Genomic DNA, 20,745 nt, shown 5'->3' with positions numbered 1-20,745 from the left:
CTCAAGGCTTGGTGGACCAGGATGTGCTCCACTCTCTCTTCCTCCCCTGCCATTTGCTCCCATGTGCTCTGATCAGCAGCTGAACTCCTGTGCCACTGGGGCTTTCTTGGAAATGCAATGACACAGTGTCTACTGTGACTACTTCCTTCTTCCTAGATAGGCCCCTTCTGCGGGATGAAGAGAGTGCCCTCTAGTGCCTAAGAGCAGTCCTGTGGTCTCAAAGGAGGAAGGGCAGGGGGCCCGGGACAGCACCAGACCTAGTCTCTGATTTTGTGGTGCAAGTTCTTTACCTGCGGTTCAGAAGTCAAAAAACCAAACTCCTTGCCATTGAGTCAGTGCTGACTCACAGCCACCCCTGTGGGTTTCTGAGACTGTCACTAGTGATGGGAGTTGAAAGTCCAGTTTTTCTCCCAAGGAGCTGCTGGTGGCTTCAAACTGGTGACCATGTGGATTGCAGCCCAACCTGTAACCACGACACCACTGGGGCTCTCCATCTATGGATCAGAGTAAACAGAAAAGAAGTAAAAAGTCAGCCCGGTGGAGTGCGAGCAGTTTCCTGACAAAGGCAACGCTTTGGTTATGAGATGGAAGGGTCCCGCCCTAGCTTTCCCTCCGTCCCCTTGGTGAGCCTGAGCTCGGGGAGTGGAATTCAGTGGCCGAGAAACATCACTGGGTGCAAGGTCACAGCATCTGGATCCCCCGTGCCAATGTCCCCAGCCCCAGGGAGGCTCTTTGGACCAGGAGTCTGGTCTATGGGTCCCTCAGAGGGCAGTCTGAAAGTGACCCGCCTTCCCTGCTGAGCCAGGAAGGACTCAGAGCAAAGCAAGCCACTTGCTTTTCCCAGCACCGTTTCTGTGCCGCGAGCTGCCACACGCTCAGCACTCATCTATCCATTCCATAAACACTCGGGCATCCTCTTCACGTCCAGAGCCGTTCCTCCCAGAGACTCAGCAGTGGGCAGAAAGAAGGAAAGAAAGCCCCCACCCTGGGTTCCCCTCGGGTGGCCATGATGTGGCAGGGTGGGGCGGAGAGGACCCCACTCATTCACCTACCTGCCTGACAGGCAGTGTGGACAAGACAGGCCAGGGCCGGGGGCTGGAAACCAGGAACCCAAAACCAACCCGTTGCCATCGGGTGGGTTCTGACTCGCAGTGACCCTACAGGAAGGGAGCTGGGGGCCCCATTGCTGTCCACTGGACTCTGTGGGATCAGAAAGGTGGGGGAGGAGACTCTGGGGCGGGTACAGTCTCTACAAAGGCCTGGGGGTGCTTGGAGTCCAGGGAAAGATGGGAGGGGATCCCTCCGGGTTAGCAGGACCCAGAGCTGGGCTGGCGGGATAGGAGGGCTTGAATGGGGTGTGTAGGATGGATGAGTGGTGGGTCTGCGACGTGGGTGCCTGGGAGCTGGCCCCATGGGTGTTGACCTCCGCCTCCACGAGAAGTTTGGGCAGAGGTGGTGAAAGTGGGGAGACGTTTGCTCTCTTGCTCAGCACCCGGCTTTACCGGGGAGAACCAGCCTACCTTCCAGGCTGCCTCCAGGCCCGGCCCTGCCCTCTGTCCCTAGCCCCACTGCTCATGCCGGTGCTGGACCGTTCCAGCTGAGTGGTTCTGGCAGAGGGGTTGCGAGGGCTCCCGCCAGGGCAGGCTCGCTGGCCCCCAGCTGAGCTGTAAATGACTTTTCCAATTTCCCGAGCCCTGAGCTCTGGCCTGCTTGGTATTCAGGGACGCCCGGCCTACCTTCGCCCGCTCTCAGCTCTGCCCGAATTACTTGATTAAAACGCATATCAACCATTATGTGATTCGTTTCTCTCCCTGCCGCAGCTCCACACCGGCCCTATGTTAAACTCTAATAACGGCTGGCTGGCGGGGCGGTGGGCTGGGGGCCAGCATGGGAGTGGGGGTGAAGTAGCCCCTTCTGGGGATGGCTTCTGAGAAGGACCCCAAACCTCAGGGTGGCTGCTGGCTTCCACTGAGCTAAGAGGACAGGGGTGGGTCTAGACCTTGTGACCACATGGTAGGGCGTTCTCTCTGGCCCTGGGGAAGCAGGGGAAGGCTTGGGAAGGGGTGCCAAAGATGCCGACTTGGTTTTCATGCTCAAAATGGAATTCCCTGCAGGCAGGACTTGGAACACAACTGCCTGGGCCTCCTGGCTGCCACAGTCTTGGGCTTTGTTCTCAGCTGGAGCGCTTTCAATGGGCCCTGGCCTACTGAGGACCTGTAAAATGGGCTCCCAGGGGTGGCTTGACAAGCCCAGGTTACTGTTTGAGACGTGGGGATGGTGAAGGGACAGTAAAATACTAAGCAGAGGGGATGAGACCTGCTCTCCCCACAGCCCAGTGAGTGTCCTTCCCCCAACACCAACCTGGCCTGAACTAGACCGCCCTGCTGCCCACTCTAGCGGCCGCCCTCTGAGACAAACCAACTGTCTCTGCGACCCCCACCCTCCCTGCTCCCCACCCTGCCATCCCCCACTGCCCTGTGGCTTTGGAGATTGTTTTTTTAATCATTTTATTGGGGGCTCATACAGTTATTATCACTGTCCATACCTACATCCATTGTGTCAAGCACTTTTGTACATTTGTTGCCACCATCATAATTTTTGAAATATTTTCTTTCTACTTGAGCCCTTGGTATCAGCTCCTCATTTTCCCCCTCGCTCCCCAATCTCCCTCCTTCATGAACCCCCGATAATTTATAAATTATTATTTTTTTCATGTCTTACATTGTCCGTTGTTCCCCTTCACCCACTTTTCTGTTTTTTGTCCCCCTTGGGGCAGGGTTATATGTAGATCATTGTGATCAGTTCCCACTTTCTCCCCCCACCTTCCCCTTGTCCCCCTGGTATTGCTACTCTGCTTATTGGTCCTGAGGGGTTTATCTGTCCTGGGTTCCCTGTGTTGCAAGCTCTTCTCTGTACATGCTCCTGGACCTTGATTCCACGGAAAGCTCTGACTCCTCCCTTGAATGGGGAATCCTCCCTCATCAGGCTGAGTGCTCCCAAGGGTGGGTGGCCAGGCTCCCACTTTCAGACTGGAAGCTCTGAGGTAAGATCACTGGACACCCCGCCCTCCTAAACAGTGAAAACATGCTTGAGGCTGGAGGGCTGCAGCAGCCGGGAGGCAGGTAGGAGATGGCAGAACTGAGCAGGGACCTACTCCCCTCCAACAATACCCCAAACTCCATGTGCATGTAATGAGTGGGCCCCCATGTCCACGTCCACTCTCTATGTGTGTCCCATTCTCCATGTCTGGAAGAGCCAGCACTGGCCAGCAGGGCTGCCTGGTAGACAGCCCACCTAATCCCACGGATTAATTTAACTCTGAGGCTAAGAGGGTCCAGCTCTTAAGGATTGAAGGTGGTGGTGGTGGTGGTGGTGGAGGTGGAGGTGGAGGTATCACTGGGGAAATCAAGGCACAGACAGTGTGGCAGCAACAGAGCTCTTGGGTCCACTGCTGCCCCTCCTCCTGGCACTCTCTGCCATCCGTATCCTTGAGAACAATCACCACTCTCCTGCAGACACCTGCTCCAGCCTACTCATGTCTTGATTCCCCTCCATGCCCAACGCAACGCAATGAGGAAGGCAGGGATGTGGTATCTTTTTCTCACAAATACAGCTGAGAAAATCCAAGGACCAGCCAGGGGAGGCAGCTCGTCCAAAGTCACACAGCAAGGGAGAGATGATCAGGAATGCAGTTGCAGGTCTCCCCAACTAGGACCCTTGTCTGGACCAGCACTGCCCCACGGAGGCCCCCAACTTCCTTCCCAATTTGCCACCCACTCCCAGCCCCTCTCCAGGAATGGAGGGTGGTCTTCCTGTGCGATGCCCACCCAGGGATGCAACTTCTCTGAGCCTCGCTTTCCATTGGTAGAAGGACCCCAGATCTGCTACAGCACACGTCGAGGGCACTTCAGTGCCACAGAAAATGCTATGGGACGGTGCTGCGCCCACAGATAGGCACGTCCCTCGGACAGGGTTAAGCCTGTGCCAGCAGACTGACTCCACAGCTCCGATTGCCCTCTCGATAGCCTATGCCCCTCAGCTCTTGTCTAAGTTGAGGGGTCCACTGGAGGGGGCAGACCTGAACTCCTCCCCTCTTCCTCCCCCTGCTTTCTGCCTGCCAGCCCCCACTTCCTTCTCCTAAGATCCTAAGAACCCTCTTTCTTTGTCATCATTGAAAAATTGAGGCAATGCAGTAAGTTCCTGATGCCCAGCGAACAGATTCTTGGGGTTAGTTGCATTGGCTCAGGCCTGGGTGTGCTGGGGAAGGGGACCCCTGGAGCTAACTGTGCCCACTCTGGCCTCCTCTCAGGCACTGGGGGCTGGGTCAGCAGCCCAGTTGAGGAAGAGAAGAAGAAGTTAGGAGCTTCCCCCCACCCCCCAGGTTCCTGCTTTTATGGAGGAGGCAGGCAGCAGCGAGAGAAGGTCTCTTGCCATTGGGTCACTTGCTGCATGATGTCACAATCAGGCAGCATGGCGGTGGCCAGTCGGAATGTCGGGATGACCTCCTGAGGGTCAAGATGGCCAGGTGAAAGAAAGGGGAACCAGAGGGGCATTATCCAAGACTTGAGGGAGGAGATGGTCTTCCCAGGCTGCCTTTCCTGGCTCTGGTTGGCAAGTTGCCCCTCCTAATGGAGCTGCCTCACCCTCCACTTGGACAGTGCCAACTTTGCAATGCTCTTCCTCCTACCTGGAACGCTGTTCCCTTCACCTCCTTCTGTGTTTGATGTGTTCGTCTCTCTCGAGAGGGGCCTATTCCCCTAGCCACCTCTTGAGGCAAACAAGAATGGCACCCTGTTGATGTGACTGGGGGGACAGGGGTCCTGGTGTTATGGCCATGTGTGCACTAACCAAATGACCTTGGGCACTTCACATTGGTGCTCTGTGACTCAGTTTCCCCCACATGCAGCACGAGTCCTTGATCCTTGAGGCCCCTCAGCTATGGCCCGTCTCCCTTATCACTGTGTACCCAGCCCAGTGCATAGCACAGAGCAGGTGCTTGGTCGATGGATGGATGGATGGTTGGATGGATGGATGGATGGATGGATGGATGGGTGACACAGAATAGAAGTGCCCCGGGAATTCCAAGGCTGGGGGAAGAAGGGGGACGGGGTGGTGGGGAGGAAGTCAGAGGAGGCCATCTCTGTCTTCTCTGCCCTCCCTTTGTGGTCCCCACTGCCCTTATCCGTGCTCCCCACAGTCCCTGGGGGAGCTGCTAAGGGGAATTGAGGTGCTCCCTGCTAGCCCCCCTCTTCAGGATGGGGGTGGGGACCCAGCTCAGGCTCCAGGGTGCTTTGAGCCCTGACAGCTCCCAGCTCACTAGCTGCTAAGGGGAATTGAGGTGCTCCCTGCTAGCCCCCCTCTTCAGGATGGGGGCGGGGACCCAGCTCAGGCTCCAGGGTGCTTTGAGCCCTGACAGCTCCCAGCTCACTCAGGCCTTTCCTGCAGCCTCTGGCAGCCTGGATTCCTGGCCTGACAGCCTACTCCAGGCTGAGGGGGTGAGCGGACTCCAGCCTTCTGGGAAGCAGAGATCTTACCTACTCCAGGCTCCAGGGTAGGAACTGGGGAGGTGGTGGGGGCCATAGCCAAGGCCATCCAGGTGAGTGCTCTTCCTCTAGCCCCCAAAGTCACAAAGAATTTGGAACATCCCAGGTCACATGACCAATGGGGAGACAGTCCTAGAGAGGAGGGCTGATCTTCCTGGGGTCATACAGGTAGTTAGAGTCTGGAAGCTTAGTTTTTAGATCTCCAGAAACCCATATTTCCTCCCTCCCTTTCCCGTCTTCCTTTATTTCTGCACTCTTTTCCCAAACACAGCAGCACCATTGTTTAAATGCTCATCCTTTACAGAAAACACTAAAATATCACCAAGTATGAGAAGAAAGCCTCTGTTGTGTTATCCTGGGGGTTGGCACACACTAAGCCCGTGGGTGTGGGGTTCTATAACTTGGCGTGTGCTCTTTTGGGGACCTCTGTCTGGGCGTGGTCTTCATCTGGCCGCTCTCTCAGAGCGGTGTGTAGAGAGGTAGGCAGCGTGTGAGGAGAGCCTTCTGATAGATGTATTGCATCATGGGATTACTCTGACTTCCTTTCACATGTGTGGGCATCAGCTAAGTGCCCATACTCAGGGAACTGGTTCAGTACTTTATGGCTGGTACTTGCATTCTGTGGTTTTTAAAAAAGCCAGTCCCCTAGGGTGAGCATGGAGGTTGCTTCCCATCCTTCACCCTGGTGGACTTGCTGGGGTGGACTCCCCTCATCCTGGTGGACTTGCTGGGATAGACTCCCCTCACCCTGGTGGATGTGCTGGGGTGGACAGCCCTCACCCTGGTGGACGTGCTGGGTGACTCCCCTCATCCTGGTGGACTTGCTGGGATAGATTCCCCTCACCCTGGTGGGCGTGCTGGGGTGGACTCCCCTCATCCTGGTGGACATGCTGGGGTGGATAGCCCTCATCCTGGTGGACATGCTGGGGTGGATAGCCCTCATCCTGGTGGACATGCTGTGGTGGACTCCCCTCATCCTGGTGAACATGCTGGGGTGGACTCCCCTCATCCTGGTGGACATGCTGAGGTGGACTCCCCTCATCCTGGTGGGCGTGCTGGGGTGGACTCCCCTCATCCTGGTGGACATGCTGGAGTGGATAGCCCTCATCCTGGTGGATGTGCTGGGGTGGACTCCCCTCATCCTGGTGGATGTGCTGGGGTGGACTCCCTCATCCTGGTAGACATGCTGAGGTGGACTCCCCTCATCCTGATGGACATGCTGGGGTGGACTCCCTCATCCTGGTGGGCGTGCTGGGGTGGATAGCCCTCATCCTGGTGGGCATGCTGGGGTGGACTCCCCTCATCCTGGTGGATGTGCTGGGGTGGATAGCCCTCATCCTGGTAGACATGCTGGGGTGGACTCCCCTCATTCTGGTGGACATGTTGGGGTGGACTCCCCTCATCCTGGTGGGCATGTGGGGTGGACACCCTCACCTCCTGCTCAGGAGGGACTTGCTCTTTGGTGGAGTCATGACTCCGGAGTGGGCCCACGTGTACCTGTGTGCACCTGTGGGCCCATTGATCTGAGTCCAGCCGCCAACCCCACGAAGCCCCGCTCTCCCTGTCTCTGCAGGGAACCGGCTGGATGAGGGCTCGGACGTGGAGTCAGAGCCGGACCTCCCGCTGAAGCGGAAGCAGCGCCGCAGCCGGACGACCTTCACAGCGGAGCAGCTGGAGGAGCTGGAGAAGGCCTTCGAGAGGACCCACTACCCAGACATCTACACCCGCGAGGAGCTGGCACAGAGGACCAAGCTGACTGAGGCCCGAGTGCAGGTGAGGAGCCTCGAGCTGGCCCTGAGCGGGTCTGCATGGTAGGCTTCGGGCTTCAGTGCAGAGTACGTGGGCAGCAGGTATTGGCTGACAGAGGAATGGAGCCGTGGGCAGCCCCAGGGAAGCCAGGGCAGGAGCCTAAAGGAGAAGAAAGGGGGAGGGAGGGAGAAAAGAAGACGAGGAGGGGCCTTCGTTCGGCCAGAGAGAGGCTTTGGGTGGAGGGAGCTATAACCTCCCCACCCCTACCCCCAAGTCCCTGAAGAGCGCTGGCACTGATTAGAGCCTAGTTTCCTGAGATGGGTGAGTTTCCCGTTTAGGGACGCATGCAAACAGATGGAGCAACTACGTCCTCCTTTAGAGAGAGGATGGGTGGACCCAAAGCCCTGGAACACAATCTCCTCCTCATTGGAGGGGCTGGGGCCAGAGACTGGGGACTGAAGGGGATCGAGCAGTTCTCTCCTGCTGTGATTCAACTCCTGGCCCAGGCTGAGCAGCAGATTCTGAGGGCAGATGTGCCGGAGGGAGGGTCTCAGGGGTCTGATTGGGATGGCTGGTGGGTGCGGGTGGGGGAGGAAGGGTTCTTGATGAATCATGGTGGATTCTGGTGGATTCTTGATGAATCATGCTCCGGGAAGGTCACTCCCAGGCCATCTCCTCCACGGGAAGAGGGGCTGCAGAGGGACCTCCCAAGACTGCTTGCTGGATGGGCACCCACGGGCACCACACATGACCTGGGCTCAGGTCTCTTGTCAGGGCAGTGAAGACCCCTCCAGGGCCCAGAGGCTCAAAGAAGCCAGCTCACCTGGAGCCCAGAGCACTGAGGGAGCCTGGAGGGAAGAAGCCAACCAGGAGTGTGGACAGCAGGGTGGCTTAGTCATAGACTGTTTGCTTTGTCTGCAGGTTGGATTCCCGGTCCCTCCACTGGAGGCTTGGGTGTGGCTGTAGTTCTGAGCAGGTTTCAACAGAGCTCACAGACGCAGGTAGACCAGGAAGAGAGGCCTGGCCATCTCCTGAAAATCAGCCCCTGGAAGCTCTGTGTATCACAGAGGTCCAATCAGCCATGGGTCATGGGCACCGCACAGGCAGGCAGCACGTTTGTCCCTTTGTGCACGGGCTCCCATGCTCCGGTGGTGGGCACTGCACTATGGCTGTGTTAACCACGAACAAGAAAGAGTCATCCAAGTCCCCTCTGGCTTTTAAGGGACCGGTGTGTGTTTCGAGGCCTTCTGTACCCCACCTTTGAGGGAGACGTGGCCGAGGGCAGGAAGCTGCAGCCGGCTCATCTCATCCCCACTTCCTCCTGAGGGTGACATCTGAGCCTGCCCCTCCCCCTGCCCTCTGCAGCTGTTCTCCTGGGCACATTCCTGGGCGCTTTCTCACTCCTGTCTGGCAGGCCAGGCTGCCTCCCACCACCTCGAAGCTGCCTGTTTCTTGTAAAATATCCTGCCTGTCAGGCCAGGGCTTTCACTAGCCCAGGGGACCAGAAACAGGTGTCACTCAAGGTCTATGGTGGGAGGGGGCTGGGAACAGGGGAGCAGCCAGAGCCCAGGCGAGCCCACCATAGCGGGTGGGGTGGGGGCAAGGCTGCAGCTCTCCATCACCCTCTTGCCCCCCGTCATACTTAGGAGCCCCCAGCACACAAAGCCATGCCTCCTTCTGCAGGCAAGAGCTCCCCAGCATACAAACCGTCTCCCTCCTCTGAAGAGAGGGTCCCCAGGGCAAAGCTGGGTCTCCCCTGAGCCAAGCTGTCCTAGATCTGGGCTGGGCCTCCCCCACACTGGAGCTGCCCTAGGGATGGGGCTGGGCCTTCTTCGTCAGCCTAAGAATTCTTCAAGCTGAGAACAGCCAACATACATTGAGTTTTTGAGTAAAGGCGACAAAGGCTGAGCCAAAAAGTCAAGTGAGAAATCATCAACCATTTGGCCGGAGTAGCAAGAACTTGGAGGCCAGGGCGGCTGCAGGTCTGAGAAGCCCCTGAGGGCAGGCCCGGGGCCAGTAGGAGAAAGTCCAAGGTCAATATCAGGGTCTGTAGGAGAAGGGAGCCCATCAGGGTCTGATTCTAGGGTTGTGATGTCAATGACCCCCATTATTGTTGTTATTGTTGTTAGTTGCCATTGTTGTTATTGTTGTTAGTTGCCATCCCATTGGTCCTGACTCATCGCGACCTATGAACAAAAGACTGAAACGCCACCTGGCCCTGTGCCATCCTAACCAATGCGCTCATGCTTGGACCCATTGTTGCAGCCACTGTGCCAAAGATGATCCCCGGGTCCCCTTACCATTCCAGTATCCTAATTGACTACCGATCCGGGCTGCTTGTGAGGTGGTGAGGTCCCCGTGACTGGAAGTATCCAAGCAAAAGCAATGTCTGTCAGAGATCCCGGAAAGAGGATCTCTGCTGTCGTCCGTGGGGCGGGTATTGGTGTGCCTGGCATCCCTTAGTGTGCCTGGTTCTGCACTTGGAAGTCACGGCCGAGGGTTCTGAGAGTCTGCATTCCTGTGACTCCTCCTCTCCGTGGCCCCGGCAGATGGGCGAGGGAGTGGAGCAGGAGAGTGTGGACTCTGAGTCAGGTGACCCATGTTCGAATCCTAGCTCTGACCTGTACTCCTTCCCTCAGTCTCCTCATTTATAAAACAGGGGTTACTGGTAATGGGGTGGACCGTTTAGTGTCAGGTGAGGACCAAGTCGTTGCTCTAACCAACAGCTGGGCGAGTGCCCGACCCCTGGAGGTGCCATGAATGTGGGCTGTTATGATGAGAGGAGGCCTGGCGGGGCAGCAGAGAAGGGCTGGGCTACTCACTGAAAGGTGGTTGGTTCAAACCCACTTCGCAGCTCCGAAGGAGAAAGGCCTGGCAATCCACTCCCGGAAAGATGAACTCACTTACCACCAATGAGTCCATTCCAACTCAAGGTGAACCTATAGGACAGGGTAGAACCATCCTTGTGGGTTTCTGAGACTGCAACTCTTTATGGGAGTAGAAAGTCTCATTGTTCTCCTGAGGGGCAGCTGGTGGTTTCAAACTGCCTACCTTGTGGTTACAGTTCCCCAAATGCAATAGGGCAGTTCTCATCCATCATGCGAGGTCCCTGTGAGTCAGGCTCGGCACACAGCAAGATCATTGTTAAAATGTCACCTATTCTTGGTAGTTCCAGTTCTGGCCACCCTTGCAACATCAGGTTCACTCAGCCCCAACTATTTACTGAGCACCCACAACAGACAGAAAAGTCACCGTGGTCCAGGAGCTGGGGTTCTAATAGACAAGTGGACATTAGGTTGGGCGGGGCCCTGGGAACTAAAATGTGGTCTGCCTCCCCCAACCCCTTGCTCCACAGCAGAGGGTCAGAGCCTCTCTTGGAAGCCTGCTGGACACTACATGTTCCCTCTGAGGCCTGGCAGAGTTGCCTGTAGGAAGTGTGCCACTGAGCAGGGTTGGGGAGGGAGTTGTCAGGCAGGAGATGCTGGCCTGGGGACCAAAGACTCCTTTTTCTGGAGAAAGGTTCACCTTTAGAAGGCATGTGGCCCATCCGCACCCTGGGACACTGTCCTTGGGGGCAAGCAAATCCCTTAGTGTCCACAGACCGCAGACCTGGGCCCATCCGAGAAGCGGAGACTGCAGGGCGATGGTCCCCAGCTCTCCCGGTGGCTGCTCTCACGCCTGCTGGTAGAAACTCCCCGTCTTCGGTGGTGGGCACCGGAACAGCAGGCTGTGTGTAGGGGGTGGGGATGGGGGTGCTTCGCATGTTCCCCCAAGTCATAGCCCGGCTGTTCGATTCCATTCTGTGGCACCGAATCCCCTTTGGGTTGTGAAAACCAGGTAACCTAGAATAAGACCGTGCTACCCCCACCAATATCCGTCACAGACCTACCCGAGTAGGAATTCCTGTAAGGCACAGGTGACCAAGACTTCACCGACTGGCCGGAAGGTGGGAGGTCAACGCACCGCAGAAGGAAGCCCTGGCCACTTGAAAACACTGTGGAGCAGGTGTCCTCTGACACCGCCGGCATCACCGTGAGTTGCTCCCTGGTTTTAGAGGGACTCAGGAATGAACCCCGTGAGTCTTTTCCTAACACGGGGTACCATGCACGGTGTGGTGCTACACTCTCAACACGGACTCTCTCTCTCTCAGCCAGTCTTCACCATCACCCCAGGGAGAGGGCCTCTCCATCTTCCGGGTGAGAAAGCCAAGGTTGAGCAAAGGAGTAGTGAATCAGGGACGGAGCTCGACCTGGGGCCACGGCTATGCGCAGTGGAGGCTCTGTTCTTTCCCCCTGGGCTACATTCAGAGAAAGCCCCACCCGTGCTCCCTGTGGGTTGACAATGAATAATGAAACAGCCCCCATTTTCAAGCACTCGGCACTGATCAAGGACCCTGGTGGGGGTTGGCCTCCCTGTCCCTCTTGGTGCTTGTGTTTTCCCATCTGAAATGGGCAGCTTGCACTGAACCCCCAAACCAAACTCACTGCCCTCGAATCGATTCCAACTCTTCGCGATCCCATAGGACAGAGGAGAACTGCCCCGTTAGGTTCCTGAGACCCCAGCTCTTTGCGGGAGCAGTGTCTCGTCTTTCCCTTGCTGAACAGCTGGTGGCCTTGAACTGCTGATCTTGTGGTTCGCAGTGCACTGCTTAGTCCATTAGAAAGATCTCTTCTCACTCAGCCACGGGAGGATTTCTAAGAGAACAAGAATTGTGTGCTATCGATGATGTTCTAAGCAATTCACAAATATGTTCACTCACTCAAAGGCCAGAACTATCTACCCACCTGTGAGGCAGGTGCGAACATTAGCTCCTTGCTAGGAAGAACATGAGGAATGGAAGGATGACAAAACGTTCCCGTTTTAGCAAGGGGCTAGGCAAGAACCCCAAACTCCTGTGCCTGTCAGAGTAGCACTGCGCTCCACAGGGTTTCCAATGGCTTAGGACCATTTGGAACTAGATCTCCAGACCTTTATGGGGCTTCAAACTAACAACTTCCCTTTAGTAGCCAAGTGCTCAATTATCTGCACCATGCAAGGGACTTGAGATAGGAAGCAAACCCAGGTGGCCAGACTTTGAACCCCTGTTCTAAACCATGAGTTATACTTTGTGGACGGGGGATGAGGTGGCCCTGGGGCAAGAGTACCAGCTCAGCAGAAAAGGTAGGAGAGTTGGCAGCAAAGGGAGTCCTCCTGGATTCGGAGAGGGGATGTTAGAAGCCCTTCCTCAGGGCCCCCTGCATCGTGAGCTCGCTGCAGGGCGAGAAGCGGCGGTTTCTTTCCTCAGCTGCTGGGTGCCCTGGCCAAGACCACATCCTGTGCATCTCCGCTCGGTCTCTGGCGTGGCACCTGCAATCCCAGTGAAAGGTTGGAGGTGAGGCGGAGGGAGGGACGCACAAATGTGGGGAGGGGAGGGGGAAGGATGCTTCTGATTTTATGCGGCGCTCCGGATGACAGAGCAGCGAGGCCCACGCTGACACCATTCCCCGACCATCTCCACACTCTCATGGGACCGGTATTGTCATTTTCTTTGGGATGAAAGCAATGTATTTTAAACGAAAGGCGTCTGACCACCAAGGGAAGGCAGTGAGTAGTGAAAACAGAACACGGGGCCTGTAGGAAAGTGGTCCCTGCAGAGGACCTCCTCTCTGAATGAAAGAGAGCCCCTGATCCTGGTGGCACAGAGGGTTAAGCCCTCCACCTCCCCTGGCTGCTAACCAAAGTTCGGAATTCAAACCCACCAGCCACTCCGAGGGAGGAAAATGTGGCAGCTGTCTACTTCTGAAAAGATTGGCTAACATCCTGGAGACCCTTTGGGGGGAGTTCTACTCTGTCCTGTGGGGTCTCTAGGCAATGGGATGGGCTCAAAGGTAAGGCTGTTTGCTTTGTGTTGAGCAAGGCCCTGAGGCTGGGTTAGAGGCCCTGGTGGCACACTGGGTTAAGTGGGGGCTGCCCATTGAAGGGTCAGGGGCTGACACCCACCAGCTGCTCCTCCGGAGAAAGAGGGGGGTCTCCGTCTGATTTACAGCCTTGGGGACCCTGTGGAGCAGGTCTGCTTTGTCCTCCGGGGTCTCTGTGAGTTGGCATCTCAATGGCAGTGGGTTTGGGTTTTGGTAAGGATTGGTTAGCACCAGGCCCAGGCCTTCCCAGAGGCCTGGGTGCCAAGTGTGGAGGAATAATGTGTTCCCCATTGATTCAGGTTGTTTAACATCTGTAACATAGCTTGGGTAGGAAGCCACCCTTGGGGGAACCCCTGAATCAGTACAAAGATTTCACCGCCTTCTGGAGCTGGGGACCTGGACAATACTGACCGTTTCTTGACGAATTCAGAGGCAGTCCTAGCCTGAGTCACCCCCGTGCCAGGACACAGCTGGGGAGTTTTTCTGCCTCTTCTCCTACCACTGTGTTGCCCAACTAGATGAGAGCCCGCGGCTCTGTTCATCCAGCCTGGAGAGCAGCCATGGGGCCTCCCATCTGGGCAGATCTGGGAAAGACGAATAGCCCCCAGGCACGTCAATGGCCCCATGCAGCTGAGACCAGCTCCCCTTCCCTATGCCAGCTGGCATGACCCAGAGGTTTGTGAATCTTGTGCAATTCACCCCACAGGAAGAGACCCCTGGCTAAGCTCTGTGACCCCAGGCCAGGCAAGGACACATCAGAGCTATCTGTCTTTCCTTGATCTTCCATCCATCCATCCATCTATCCATCCATCCATCCATCCATCCATCCATCCATCCACCATCTATCCATCTCTCCCTTCTTCCCTTCCTCCTTCCATTTTCTATCCATCCATCCATCCTTCATCCATTCACCCATCCACCCCTCTAACGATTCACCCATCCACCCCTCCAATCATCCATCTATCCATCCATCCACCTATCCATCTCTCTTTCCCTCCCTTCATTTTCCACTCATCTTCCATCCACTCACCCATCAACCCCTCCATTCCTCCCTCCCTTCCATCCATCATCATCTATCGTTCATCCATCCACCTCTCCACCCCCCTCGCCCTCCCTCCCTCCCCTTTCCATCTATTCCCCAACCACCTATCCATCCATCCATCATCCATCTCTCCATCCACCCATCCATCTACCCTCCATCCTCCATCCACCTACTCTCCACCCATCTTCCATCCAACAATTATTCTCTAGGAGAGGGAGGCAGAAAAGCCCAGCCCAGAAATAAGCAAATAGAAGAAGGCTCTTTTGTGAAGCAGAGGAGGGCCTCACCTTCGAGGCAGTGGTTGGGAAAGTGGAGAAGCCGAGCTGAGGAAGAGCGTTTGCAGGAGAGGGAACAGTATGTGCAGAGTCCCCCAGAGCACTCCCCACCCTCCACCCCCATCCACACACACATTCTCCTCCCTGGCTGGGCTCCCTCTGTCGCAGGGAAGTTGAGCAGAGCAGCATAAGGAACTCCTGAAGGTCAGGCTGACTGATCAGCTACAGATTAGCAAGTCGTTGACTTCGATGAGCCTGTTTCTCTTCTATAAAATGAGATTAGGACAGTGGTTCTCAACCTTCCTCATGCCGTGACCCTTTCATACAGTTCCTTATGTTGTGGTGACCCCCCGAACCACAAAGTTATTTTTCTTTGCTACTTCATAACTGTAATTTTGCTACTGTTATGAATCAGGTGATCCCTGTGAAAGGGTCATTCGACCCGCCAAAGGTATCGCGACCCACAGGTTGAGAACTGCTGGATTAGGAGAATCCATGTTAGCAAACAAACAAGTCTGTTGGCGCTGAGTTGCTTCTGATTCAGGACTTCCTTTGTTACACTTGTTGCCAGTACCTTGATGGAGATAGAGCCTCAGGCCATTCTTCTGCAATGCAGCTAGATGGGTGGACTTGAACTGCCAACCTTTAGGTTAGTAGTTGAGCACAGACTGTGTGCCACGCTTGGTGAGCATGTGAAGCTCAAAACCTGACAGCAACGAAGATGGGGAAATCTGAGGCTGTTCCCCAACTCGGCAAAAACTCCCTGCCGGCTCATAGCAAATCCCCGAGGGAGAGAGAGGGCGCTGTCCTGTCTCAAGGAGCTTGATGCTTCACAGGCCAGGTAGTGCCTCCATTTCCGGCCAGAGACCCCTCACCTGGGAGTCTGGAGAGGGTTCCTGGGACACTTCCTTACAAGGTGTTGCCAGTCAGGTTGCCACTGGGCATCCCCAAGGCACATACAGCTGATGCAGAAAGAGCCAGGCACCGGAGCAAGTCACCCATGCTCTCTGGGCTCAGTCCCCTCCCTGTGGCATGGCGACAGTCACACCCTGCCCACCGCCCACTCTGGTGGTCCTGGGGCATGCGGAATCGTGTCTCTGAATGTGCTTTGCCAACGGCCACGTGCTGAAGGAAATGTGGATGCTGGCGGGGCCAGGCGATGTTTGTGCCTCTGCTCTCCCTCAGGGGCCAGTGGGGCTGAGGGCTGCCCATGCTCTTCTCTGGCCCGCAGGTCTGGTTCAGTAACCGCCGTGCCCGCTGGCGGAAACAGGCAGGAGCCAACCAGCTGGCAGCATTCAACCACCTTCTGCCCGGAGGCTTCCCACCCACTGGCATGCCTGCGCTGCCCCCTTACCAGCTGCCGGACTCCACCTATCCCACCACCACCATCTCCCAAGGTGAGTGCCCCCAACCCACCCATTCAGCAGCTCAGCCACACCTGCCCTGCGCTTCCCACTTGTCCCAACCCTCCCGCCTGCCCTGGCACTCCGGACCCCCCCGCACCCTCCCCTAACCCCATGACCCTCTGCTTCTAGTAAGCCAGAAATGCTGGGACTCTGCCCTTGAGTCCTTGGCTCTGACAATGGGCCACAGGGCATCAGGTGTGGACCGACAGGTGCCCTCCATGCCCCAAGCCAGGAGCTTGTACAAGGTCTGCCTGGAGCCCAAGTGAAGCTCTGCCTTTCCCACCAGCTCCCTGGAGCTGTCAGTTCTCTGTCCAGGGGCACTACTCTGAGGGATGGGGGGCTAGCGCATCCTGGTACCAGGGCAGTGAGCAGGCCAATGTCTGCGGAGAAAGGACGAGGAGGCCCTCCCAGGACATCTGCCTCGTCTCTGTTTTAAGGAGAGAGTGGCACGCATGTACATGCATGTTGGGGAGATATTGGGGTCATCTTTTTCTTTTAATTTTTCTTAGGTTTAGTACATAAACATTTCCAGGGACCCTCCTCTGTCCCCAAGGCAGCGTCCTGTGAGGGTCTCCCCCACTCCAGCCGAAGGGTCAGGTCTCCCTGGGCTGGGCCAAGAAGGGCCAGGGCCCTGAGCCCCATCTGGGAAGGAGGCATCTTTTGGGGCTCGACCACTTGGTGGCTAGAATCAAAGATTTTTGCCCTAGTCTGGAAAGAGGGTGGGCGGAGGTGAATGGATGAGAGAGCTATAGGATCAGAGGGCCCTCTAACGGGGAGATGGGGATGTTTGGGTGCCAGGAGTAGAAGGGTGAAGGGCCCATTTGCCACTTTCTTTGGCTTCTGCCCCCTTTCCACCCTCCGCTTCCCAACATGCACCAGGAACCAGTTATTTGCCTTATGAAGCCCTGAGCATGCTCTCACAGGGCCGGCAGCTGGAAGTCTGGCGGCTGGGGACAAAGGCAGGGTCCAGGAGTCAGTGCCCACAGTTAAAGGCTCTCAGTCGCAGGAAGGCTGCCTGGCAGGTAGGGACTGAAATGGCTCCAGCTTTAGTGCCAATCCTAGTCCCCCACTCACAAGCTTTGCCCCTTGTGTAAATAAATGCCCCATGGCCACTGAGCCTTGTTCCCTTCATCTGTGACATAGGCTCCTGCTCTTGTGTCACAGCCTTATACACCATCTGTCAGCCCCTGGCAAGTGGCGGGCACTCCAACGTGTGCACAGGGTCCCAGCGAGGCCTGGCCTTCTGTGCAGCTAGTTTGTATTGAGTCCTTCCTGGGTGCCAAGCCCTGAGCAGCAGACCCCGTCAGCAGTGACCCAGAGGCTGTCTAGAGGTTTGGTTGGCTGTCAGTGGAAACTTGGTCCATCACCAGGAGCCAGACTGCCAAGCCCAGTGACCCAAAGGGGTGCAGGTGGGAGCAGGAGGCTCAGGGTTGCCTCCCCAGCAGGAGGTTCTTGCCCTGCCCTCAGAGTCCTGCGTGTCTCCACAGACGGGGGCAGCACCGTGCACCGTCCCCAGCCCCTCCCACCGTCCACCATGCACCAGGGTGGGCTGGCCGCGGCCGCTGCAGCCGCAGACACCAGCTCGGCCTACGGAGCCCGCCATGGCTTCTCCAGCTACTCCGACAGCTTTATGAACCCGGCGGCGCCCTCCAACCACATGAATCCTGTCAGCAACGGCCTGTCTCCTCAGGTAGGTTTCCCCGGGTCCTGCCCAGAGCCAGCGGCCCACCACCACCAGTCTGGCAAGTCAAGGTCCCCCAGGGTGGGGTGGGGTTGGGTGGGGTGGGTGGGGACGGGGACACAGGCTGGTTCTTGGACACCGGTCACTCCACTCACTGGTCTGCAGGGCACTCTGGCTGTTGAGTGCCTTGAGAGAGTTTAAGTGGGGAGCTGGGGTAGCCCGTCCACGTTCCTGCTGCCATGTCCTGCACTTCTTTGACGTGGGTTTACCTTCTTCAAGCTGCAGTCCCTGGTGATGAAGGGGGTGGGCCCAGGGAAAGGCTGTCCATAACGGGTGTCCATACTTCTTGCCACCCAGAAACAAACAGATAGTCATTCTAGACTCGTGGAGCTCGAGAAACCCGCCCTCTACCTGTCTTGTGGATGTGCCGTCTGCAGAAGTCAGGGTGGCCCATGTGGGTGGAAGCCTTGTCTCCTCTCTGCCTGTAGAGTGCCGACAGTGTTGGGGTTCACTCCCTCCTTCCAGAATCCCATCCTGGGCTCCTTCCCCCTCCTTTCACCAGGAGGGACGAGCCAGTGCCAGTGAGGACAGCATCCTGATTGGTGGAGAGGATTGCAGGTGCAGCACTAGGCCGAGGGCGCTGCTCTGGCTGGGTCTTTGAAACTTGCGCTCACATTTGTGCGGTTGGGGGCTAGTGGTGTGCATCAATGTCTGCTGGGGCTTTGAGACGTCACAGGGGCTCCTGTAAATGAAGACCGAAGAAAGTGGTGGTGCAGAGAGTGGTTGTTGGTGTGTTGTTGGGTGTCTTCTGGCTCATAGAAACCTCATGGGACAGAGTAGAACTGTCCCCAAGGGCTTCCTCTGTTTGTGGGTTTGCTGGAGGCTTTATGGGCGGGCACAGCCAGGCCTTTCTCTCCAGAGCCACCTGGCAGATCTGCGCTGTTCATCTTTTGGTGAGCAACACAGTGCTTAACCCTTGTCCCACCTCTATCATCGCAGTCCAAACCAAGACCAAACCTGCCGCCACCAAATCGATTCAGACTCCTTGTGACCCGGTAGGAGATTAGTCGTGTCCCGGTGGGGTCAGCTTTACAGTTGGACTCGTGGAGAGAGGTGGTTGAATCCATTACTGACTTGGGCCTGCCTCCCTCCCACCTCCCCACCTTCTTTATGCCTATCGGCGGTGAGAAAACCTTACAACAAAATTATCTCAACAGCCATCGTGTGGGTGTCAGAGCCCGGCTGAAACCTAGCTCCAGTGCCCAGGCACGTCAGCTTCTTTGAGCCTCAGTTTCTACCTGGTCAAGCCAAGAGTCTACTACTGACAATAGCAGCTGACGGGTCAAAGCAGCCAGCACAGAGCCTGGCACAACGCAGGTGCAGAATGTACGTTTACTCTCTTCCCTCTGGGTAATGTGACTCAGACGGGAAGCCTGGTACCTAAATGAACACAAACGGTGCCCAAGGTGAGGGCAGGGGTCCACAAGTTTTGGCTTATGGGCCATGCCTGTCCAGTGACCTGTTTTTGTGAGTCGGGTTTTATTGAAACATGGCCACGCCCACTTGGGTACACCTATGTCGCTGCTTTCAAACCGCAACAATAGGGCTGAGCCGTTCCGGCAGGCAGAAGTGCCTGCAAAGGCCAACATACGGACCATCTAGCCCTTTCCAGAAGTTTCTTGCCAAGCCCCGGTCTCAAACATTCCCAAGAGTGTTAATTTTCTGTTTACTCTGAGTTCACTCAAGTTCAAGTTTGCTCAAATTCACTCTGTGAATTTGGGTCCCTGAAGGTTAATTTCACTTCAGTGCCATTGTTTATGTTCACATATCTTGACTAGCCCCATCTCCTCTCTGTGCCTCAGTGTTCTCATCCATAAAATGGGGGTGATAGCAGGACTGACCTCGTAGGGTTGCTGAGGACTGGAGGAGATTGAACAAGGAAGATCTGGTACATGGAAACTATTCAGTCCGTGCTAGCAGCTGTGTGCAGGTCTCCGAACAGCGAGGCACCAGGTGTCCTGGGGCCCATGTTCTGCGGGTGACACCATGGCCTCAGCTCTGAGGTAGCTGGCCAGCTTGTCCTCCCTCACTGAGCCAGCCCCAAGTCTTCCTTTTCTGATGACCCCAGTGGCAGCCTCGCCTGGAGTTCTGAGTGTTTCCCTAGTCGAGTCTAATTGGCCTCTTTGGAGTTCAAAGGCATGACTCCAGTCTCGTTAGTGTCGAGTGCCAACTGGCCAAGCTGACCTTCCACAGTCAGAGTTAGACACAACAGGATCCCAGGGCGGGTTGGGTGAGGCTGGTCGCAGAGACCCCAGAGGGCCACACTCAAGAATGTGGTCCAGGCTCCACCTCCTAAGAAGCAAAAGGCTGGAGGGGCATGGCTCGGAAAGCCGCAGACGGCAGACTTTGCGCTTTGGTAGGCTAGCCACCCCGGTGTACAGATGGTCCTGGTACAACCCTGGTAGGGCTGGGGCCCAGAGTCCGCGTGCCAGGCCCCCTGACTGCAGCGCTTCCCCTCCCAGCTCATCGCTGTGTGACCTGAGGGTTACCTGCCCAGCACAGGGAGAGAAACCCGCGAAGGAGGGGTTCTTGGCCCCTGCAGCAGGAGTCGCTGGGGGGCACACGTAGCTGGGAGCTCAGCTTCTACTCAAAAGGTTGGTGCTTCACACTCACCCGGAAGCACCTTGGAAGAAAGGTCTGCGATCCGGTGCTGCTGCTCTGCTGCGCTCTGCCCACATGGGCGGGGTTGCCATGAGTTAGAACAGATGGCAGCTGGTTGGGGTACTTTATTTCCCCCCTTGTCTTGGTTTCAGCTCTGAAGCATGGTGTGGTGAAGGGCCTGAAGGGCGGGGATGCTTTCAGCAGGGTTTGGACCCAGAAAGGAACCCGGAGGAGGGAGGGGGAGAGGAGCAGAAACGGTCCCGAGCTGAACAGTCGGATCACCTGGAGCTTCTCTCCTGGGGGCTGGAAGGGTCTTCTGCCCTGCCACAATGTTCCCGAGTTGGACCTTCATTCCTCCTTCCCTCCTCGGGATTCCCCTGTAGCCAGAAATGAGAGGCCCTCTGGAAGCTTCCAGCTCATTCTTCAGAGCTGAGAAGCCACCAGGGCACGACGATTGGGCAGGCCTCCCTGATGTGCCCAGAAGTTCTCCC

General features: G+C 56.6%; 1 protein-coding gene across 2 annotated transcripts in view; it reads left to right on the top strand.

Moving 5' to 3' along the window:
- PAX7 (paired box 7) overlaps positions 1 to 20,745 on the top strand; it is a 120,061-nt gene that overhangs the window by 52,719 nt on the left and 46,597 nt on the right. For both annotated transcript variants that reach the window (XM_004705149.1, XM_004705148.2), the window contains exons 5-7: positions 7,117 to 7,316; positions 15,738 to 15,903; positions 17,400 to 17,602. In XM_004705149.1, coding sequence (XP_004705206.1) covers positions 7,117 to 7,316; positions 15,738 to 15,903; positions 17,400 to 17,602 — 569 coding nt within the window. The remainder of the gene's footprint in view (positions 1 to 7,116; positions 7,317 to 15,737; positions 15,904 to 17,399; positions 17,603 to 20,745) is intronic.

Source organism: Echinops telfairi, unplaced genomic scaffold (genome assembly GCF_000313985.2).
Source record: "Echinops telfairi isolate 266 unplaced genomic scaffold, ASM31398v2 ScPeMD7_7457;HRSCAF=8495, whole genome shotgun sequence".
NCBI classification, from domain to species: domain Eukaryota; kingdom Metazoa; phylum Chordata; class Mammalia; order Afrosoricida; family Tenrecidae; genus Echinops; species Echinops telfairi.
The sequence above is the reverse complement of the archived record's forward strand: the minus strand, read 5'-3'. Positions and strand labels throughout refer to the sequence as shown.